We start from the raw sequence: 7,778 nt of genomic DNA, 5'->3' as shown, positions 1-7,778 counted from the left end.
CAAGATGAGCAAACATTTCTAATACAATTTAACTTGGTAAACGAGTGATATCTTGCAATATGAGTAGTTTGTCTCTGGAAATTATGCTCGCAAACCAAGCTATTACTGTATTTGGGAAAGTATGTTTTGGGCAATGCTTCACACCAAAAAAATCCTGAGTATGAAGTTTATATTTCTCAATGATAAAAATGTATGACTGTTGCTAGCATCAAGTTCGTTGTTCTCCAATTTTATTTTCGTGACTGGGCTATTTTTTCTATTGGAGAGCAAGAGCAGCTGGGGAGAGTGGCCATTTTGGTCTTCTGCCCATCTTAGATGAGTGGCAGTTAGAGAAGATTGAGAACCACTGCTTTAGAGAAATTTGCATGAAAAGACACAGGAAAGAGTAAACAGAGCTGGAAACCCAGGCAACCTGGGTCCTGCCCGGGCATGTCATCCAAACATACAGCCACATAGGGACTGGTCACAGCCATGAGAGCAAGGAGGGCTCTCAACTGGCATTTTCCATGGTTAACTTTACTTTTACCCTTCTAGGGGGCTCACGGGCAAGTGTGAATTGCAGTAGCCTGGTATGGAAGATGCTGTGCTAGCTCGTGCTGGCTGCAAATAACTGAGGGCAAAAATGAGTGATTCAGTTGCTAGCTTTCCATCCTTTCCTTCAACTCCCAACCCTTTTAACTAACAAAGAAGAAACCAGAGAGGGATTTCTTTTTCACATTTTGATTCTTAAAGTATCTGTGTGTGCTAATATTGCCACTTCCCTTTTCAATTATGCATACATCTCAATTTTCCAAGCAGCTCATTCATTTATCCACACATTTATTAGTTCCCGTTGGCATGCACCAGTGGGCTAGGGTATCCCTGGAGAAACCCAGATGAATCAGACAATTCCAGTCTTCAGAGAGTTTATATTTTAGTAGAGAAGATAAGACATATAGTGAAATTACAGTAAATGAGGAAGAACATAATGACTGCTGGACTGCAGGTACAGGCAAAGTTCTATGAGAGTTTGGGAAAAGGGAAAAACCAGTTCTAGATGGGGAGGTAAGGAGAAGCTCTGTAAAAGAACAGCATTTGAGCTAGACTTAAAGGACGTGGCAATGGGGAGCCATTGAAGGCTTAGGAACACTGCTGTAACATAACCAAGTTCTCTTTAGAAAGGTTCCCAGGCATAATGGGGTGCAGGAAACACAGGCAGGAAGAGACCTGGTCAGCTGACTACTGAATAATGAACATAATGGGGCTCTGGCAAAAGTAGGCTAGAAGTGGGTAGATGTCCTGGAAGGAAGACTGAAGAGACTCAGGGTATCCGCACATGGCCTGCTTTTATTTTCCCATTTCCCCCACTTCCCTCCTTCTACAGCCTATGAATTCTCTAGGACTGAGCAGGCAATGGAGACAGTTGCTGTTAAGAGTGAGGAGAGCACAGATAATTGCCCAGACATAGCACTGAGTGAAATAAGCTGTATAGCAGAGTACACACTGTAGGAGTCCATTTAAGCTTTGTGCACTTTTCTGGGAAATGAAGAGCAAGAGAAACTAGTGATGGAGACTGAGAAGTAACAACCTGTGGGTATAAGTGGTGAGGTAGATGGAATGAGGTACCCCCTTCCAAAGTCCATGTCCCAGTCCCTGGAACCTGTGAATATGTCATCTTACTTGGCAAAAGGGAGTCTGCAGATGTAATTAAGGACCTTGAGATGGGAAGATGACCCTGGATCATCTGGGTGGGCTCAGTGTACTCAACAACGGTCCTTACAAGTGAAAGATGGAGGCAGGACAGAGTCAGAGAAGAAGTGACATGACAGCAGGGGTCCGAGCAACGCACTTGCTGGCTGGGGCCATGAGCCAAGGAATCCGGGCAGCTGTCAAAGCTGGAAAAGGCAAAAGCACAGCGTCTCTCCTAGAGCCTCCAGATGGAAGGCTGCCCTACCAACTCATCTGTGACTTCTCACCTCCAGCACTGTAAGAGAATACATTTGTGTTGCTTTAAGTCACTGAGTTGGTCGTAATTTGTTACAGCAGCGATAGCAAACGAGTGCAGGTGGAAAACCAAAAGGGTGTAGTATATGTTTTACTTGGGTAGTAGCCAAGTGAAGCAAGTGTAGCAAAGAATGGGGAGAGATCACCGTGTTGAGTTGCTCCCAGGCCAGGTGAGATAAGTTGAGATAAGATAAGGTGCCCACCGGGTTTAGTGAGGTGAAGGTCCAGATGACCCTGGCTAGGGCCGTTTTGGCACGATGGTGGGTTTCAGAGAGAACAGGGTGCTTATCACCTGTCTGTCTAAATGAATGACGAGAAGATATGGACCAACAATGAATGTGTGTCATAAGAAAAATAAATAAATAAATAAGGAAAGGGAAGATGATGGATGCTGCTCAGATATCAGCCTGAGTTCTTTCCTGGGAAAGTTCCCCAAGATGATGACTCTCAGGTGTTTCTGGTTTGTTTGCTTTTATTTCCCCCAGAGAGTCCTAATTTCTGATCTTTCCCCCATCTTGGGTCTTGAGCCCCTTTATTCACTGAATTCTGGGGTGACACCAAGGAGCACACCTGGAGCTTGGAGCCTGGTGTCACATGGCTCAGTGTCACATGGAACCATGGTGACCTGGGTCCCTGCACGCTTTACCAGCTGGCCCTAGGTAAGACTTGCCTGGCACCACAGCAGGCCAGAGCTTAGAAGTCTCTGACAGGTAGCAAAGGATGGTGGTTGCTGATTGGCCAGGCAGGCTCAACTGGGAAGCCCTCTTGTATGCAAAACAGATCTCAACCTCCTTCAGTTATCAGACTTCTCACGTCCACTGTGCTCAGCAGACGGGGGCAGTTTAGCAAGTTCCCCAAGGATCATTTTTTTTTTATCTGATGTTCTGGAGCCTGGGGTGGGGTGAGAATCCTGAGTCTTAGTGCACTTAGCTCTCCTCCCTACCGTCCAAAGCCATGTAATTACTCAAGCCCTAAAGTGCTGAGTGGCCAGACCCCAAAGCCTGGCAGAGCCATATGTGGCAGGATCTGTGGACTTCTCTGCCACTCAGAGGTGGATGCACCTGGGAGATTAGGACATGGCACACAGAGACGTTCAGACATCAGGGCGACCCCAGCGGCAGTGGCTGGGGAGCTGAGGCTTGCCTTCCTCCAGCGTCTTCTCAGAAGGCTTTTATCCAGGGGTGTGGTCAGATATTTGCCCGCAGGAGGACCTCTAGAGGTCTGTGTGTAAAATGGGGACCTATGAGCCACCTTTTCACAGGTGTTATAATCTTGGTGACAGGTTTGGAGTGAGGGAAGGACTGTGATGAAAACTGTAGCTCGCTCACCAGAAAAAGGCACAACCATGCCTTTTTTTTTTTACACACAATTTCATTTCTTTCATCAGTTTCAGAAAATGATCCATAGAACACCAGGGTTAAGAAGCTCTGCTCCATGTTTTCCAAGGTGTGATATATACTTCACTGACGGTGCCTAAGATGATTTGAGGGGGTATGAGGATGAGCATTTCTTATTTTAATAGGTCTATATTTATTTTAAAGTGCACATAAAACCTGTGGTTTCATTGGTATTATTGCCTAGAGTGACTAAATGTGAAAATAAAAGGTGAGTCTAGTTAAAGATAAATATTAAAAAGTTCAAATGGTATGCTGATTTGGAAAAAAACTGGGGCAGTGATTCATGGATGACCCAAGTCTGGGAAACACTTGGCCTTGGGAGGAAGTTGGGACCCAAAGTTCTCCCCTTTCCTATTTCTTATTTATTTATTTATTTATTTATTTATTTATTTATTTATATATATACTTCATAAATGCTGGTTGCAACTAATAAATGGATGTCATGCCCCACTAACTATGTGAGCTGCAGTTGGAAGAACAAGGCTCTTACCTGCGCTGGGAGTGAGGAGCTTCACCCTATGGGCCCCTGTGGGCCACGGTGAGAAGAGGACCTAGATCTCCTGCTCAGCCACTGCTCTCTCACTTGCTCAAGGTGGGCTGCCCGGCTTCATCAAGTCCAAGGCCACGACCACAGCAGACCTTGTCCCCACAGTATGTTGGCTTAAACGAGTTTGACTTGTTTTGTGTGTGTGCCTTCGTGTGAGTGTGAATGTGTAAGTGTGTACACAGAGGGGTGTGGCAAAGTGGGGAACAGGGGAACCCAATGGGGCCAGGCCTTCTCCCTGGAAATTTCACAGTAGAGCTCCAGGACGCTCCCCTCCAAAGACCCCCTAAGAGGGGCACCATTCAGAAATGAGCCCCAAACAACAGAGTGGGTTCATGAGACTCCCCTTTTCCATCAACACCCCTCCTGGTCCTCACATTACAAGAGCCAGGCTGTAACCTCCACAGATGTCAGCCTTCCTGGTCCAGCAGGAGAGCAGGGAGGTAGAGAAGGCAGCATGGAGGTTGTTAGAAGGGCTTGGCTAGATAAAACAGAAATGTCTTGTCTCCACTCAGGCCTTAAGAAGAGGGTTTCTCTCTGAAAGTATACCCCATTCCAGATTTCTCCCCTAATTGCCTCTCTCCCCCAAATTAAAGACAACCGGACAACCTTACACTAGTTTCTAGAATAGACATCTGTAGACAGAAGCTGCAGGCAACTGGATTATTGGGCAAGTGTGGCCATTGGTAAAGTTTGGGCCACAGGGTGTTAGTGTGTTATTAGTTGTTAGTTCTTTTTTTTCCCTGCCACATCTTCAGGGTGGGGCCCAGATACAAGGATGACTGCAACATGGCCACACTGAGACTCTTGGATAACAGGTGACTGTAGGTGTAGGAAGCCATTTTGGATGTACTACTCTCTGAATGCAATCCCTGAGGGTTGCAAAGCAAAGCAAAATCAAACCATAGTGCTGGCTGGTCAGCAGAGCTGGAAGGTGGAGCCATCTAGGGCAGCTGGCCAGAAGTGATGCTCACGGTGGTGCTGGGAGAAGCCACACCCTAAGGCTTCTTTCTGTTTATAGAACACAGTTACGATGTAGGATGGCTCCCATGAGCCATCACAAGCCTGGAAGTCTCTAGTATTTTGGTCCCAACTTTTCATTTCCTGCACTCAGCTTTAGTTGTATCTACTGCTAAACCCTCTGCCCCTTCAGTAGGACCTGACATCAAACATCAACTCCAAGATTAAATTGGGCTCCCATTGCAGAATGCTGAGTCCTGGCATTTTACCTATGAAATCTCCCAAAATTCAACCGTCCTCTCCCCTCAGTCACAGCTACTGTAGTGCCAGCCACCATTACCTCTCTCCCAGGCTATGCAATAGCCTCCTGCCTGATCTCCTCACACTCACTTGGGCTCCCTCCATTCCTCTCTGCACTGCAGCTGAGGTGCTCGTCCAAAGATGCAAATCTAACCATGTCCCACCCATGCTTGAATCCCTTCCCTGGCTTTCCATTGTTCTTAGAATCAAGTCCCAAATCCTGACCACAGCCTAGGAGGCCCTGCATGACGTGGCCCCAGGTGATCTCTGGCCTCTTCCCACATCCCTCTCCTTGCCCACCAGCCTCTATTCACATTGTTTTTATTTCTGTCCCTTGATTGTGCCAAGCCCTTACCCTTAAGAGCCTTCACACATGCTGATCCCTCTAGCTGGAATGCTTTTCCCACCACACTTCACCTAGCTAAGCCCTATCCATTGAATAGCTCTCAGTGTAAATGTTACTTTCTCAAGAAAGCTCTCCCTGAACCCCTGTCCTCCAGATCCATACTCTGCTAGCACCAGATAATTAAATAATTACTGTGCAATTAGTACATTCCCTCCCTCTCCTCATTAGCCTGATAACGCCACGAAGACCAGTGTTGGTTTTATCCATTGGTGCCTCTTCAGTGCCTAGCTCAGTGCTGCCAACCATTAAGGGACTAAGTGAGTGAGTGAATAAATGATTGATGAATTAGGCAGTATAGCCCAGTGAGGAGCCACCTGAAACAGTGAGAAACAAGTCCTTTTATCCAAAGATCTAAAAGCACTTGCTAGGGCCATCTTGAAAGCAGGAGCTGAAAGGAGGGATCAACTGTTGGTTTATGTCCAAGCATAATGGACTGTCACCAGTCCTACAGCTAGGCCTGGGAAGAACCACTGGCCTGAGCCTGCCTGGCGCCCTGTAGATAGGGCGATCTCCCATGCCCAAGGATCCTTGGAATGGAGACACTATCAGTTTAGGAGTCAGGTAAACTTGGCTTTTCCACTAACTAGCTATTTGACATTGGACAAATTACAGAGCCACCTGAAGCCTCAGTTTCCACATCCTAAAAAGGGGATAACAAAACCTACCCGACTCAATTAGAGGCTTAAATACCATAAGGAGCCTATACTGCTCAGCAGTGTACAGCTCAAAGTGCTAATCCCTTCTCCCCAGCCAAACTGGCTCAGCCCTGTCATTTCCCCCTTTTGGACACCCAAGCCAGCAGGCAAGACAAGGAATGGAGTTCTGAGGAGGACAGAGTCCACCCAAGACACTGCCCTGACCTCTCTGCCCACCCAGAGGAGCCCTAAAGCAAGACTAGGGAGGTCCCAGGGAAGCCAGGCTAGCTGAGAAGGGTGAGTGACCTGTGCCTTTTGGGAGCAGGAGTAGGGTGAGATGGGGAGGGGAGAACAGGTGAGCTTGGAAGCAACTATTCAAACAGAATTGAAGAGCAGTTGCAAAGAAGAAGAGGCTAATAAGGGAACAGAAAGTAAGGCATATGAGGGGCTGAGAAAGGGCGACCCAAGTTGTCAGATGGCAGAAGCTACAGAACGAACAAGTAGGAAGCGGGGGTGGTGACTTGGGAGGTGGGACAAGTAACAGACCTAAGGGGGTCAGGGGAAAGGCTAGGGAGGAAGGGCAAGCTCCTGGTGAGGAGGGCCCAGGCAGGGGGGGCAGTGACCTGTTTACTGGCGACAGGAGAAGGGAAGCAAAGGTGAGGGTGGAGGCTGTCACCTTGGGTCCTCCTAGAGGGCAGGTGAAGGGGTCTTGCAGGGAGTGGAGAGTTGGGGGATGGGGGGAGGGGAGTGTGTTTGTTGGGTGCGGTGACCCGGGACCCGGCTGTACCTGAGGGTCTCCTTGAAACTCGCCCACGTAATACTGCTCCAGCCAGAGACGCGCGTTGTCCGAGTGCCGGTGCGGCGGCCCGTCCAGGTCGGCGCTAACATCCTGGCCAGCCCGTGCCCGCAGCAGCTGCTCGCCCCCCGGGTGCTGCCGCAAGAAGCCTGTGAGGTCGTAGAGGCGGGACCCGCAGCGGACCCAGCAGGCGCCGGCAGCAAGACGTTGCTGGACCTCCGCGAGTGAGAAGGAGGCGTCTGGGGGCGGAGCGGGGTCCATGGCGGGAGACCGGAGCTCGCAGCTCGAAGCCCGGACGTTTGCTCGGCAGCCGCCCAGCGTGCCTCTAACATCCCCTGAGCCGCGGCTGCCTAGACCCGCGGGCCGCCACCGCACCTGCTCATTTGCATGCCGCGCTCCCATTGGCCGCTGCCCGAGCCCTGAGGGACATCCTTTTTCATTGGCAGGCAGAAAACGCGGCTGACCCGAGGGGGGCGTGCCAGGCGCCGCGGGCCGCCCGCCAGGTGGGCCTGGGCAGGTAGAAGACACGCCCGCCAGGTGTGTCCCATCGCAGGCGGAGAGCCAAGGGGGCCCGCGGATGCAGAAATAGCAAATCTTCCTGTCTCCAGTGGCTCTCTGGGAAGACATCCTCGGTGGCCTGATCGCCACTGGAATAACTCTTCTGATGCTGCTTGATGGGAGAAATTTGCAGTTTTCCATTCTCAGGTTCCAGGAAGAGGCAAAAAACGGGGGAGGCAGGGCAAGGCTTAAGAGTAAG

At 49.5% G+C, this 7,778-nt stretch overlaps 1 protein-coding gene across 1 annotated transcript in view; it reads right to left on the bottom strand.

The window, feature by feature from the left end:
* Positions 1–7,427, bottom strand: part of FA2H (fatty acid 2-hydroxylase) — a 70,806-nt gene extending 63,379 nt beyond the window's left edge. The window contains exon 1 of the mRNA XM_019646401.1: positions 7,013–7,427. Coding sequence (XP_019501946.1) covers positions 7,013–7,423 — 411 coding nt within the window. The 5' untranslated portion in view covers positions 7,424–7,427. The remainder of the gene's footprint in view (positions 1–7,012) is intronic.
* Between the last annotated feature and the right edge of the window lie 351 nt (positions 7,428–7,778).

The sequence above is a fragment of the Hipposideros armiger genome, unplaced genomic scaffold (genome assembly GCF_001890085.2).
Source record: "Hipposideros armiger isolate ML-2016 unplaced genomic scaffold, ASM189008v1 scaffold_102, whole genome shotgun sequence".
NCBI classification, from domain to species: Eukaryota; Metazoa; Chordata; class Mammalia; order Chiroptera; family Hipposideridae; genus Hipposideros; species Hipposideros armiger.
The sequence above is the reverse complement of the archived record's forward strand: the minus strand, read 5'-3'. Positions and strand labels throughout refer to the sequence as shown.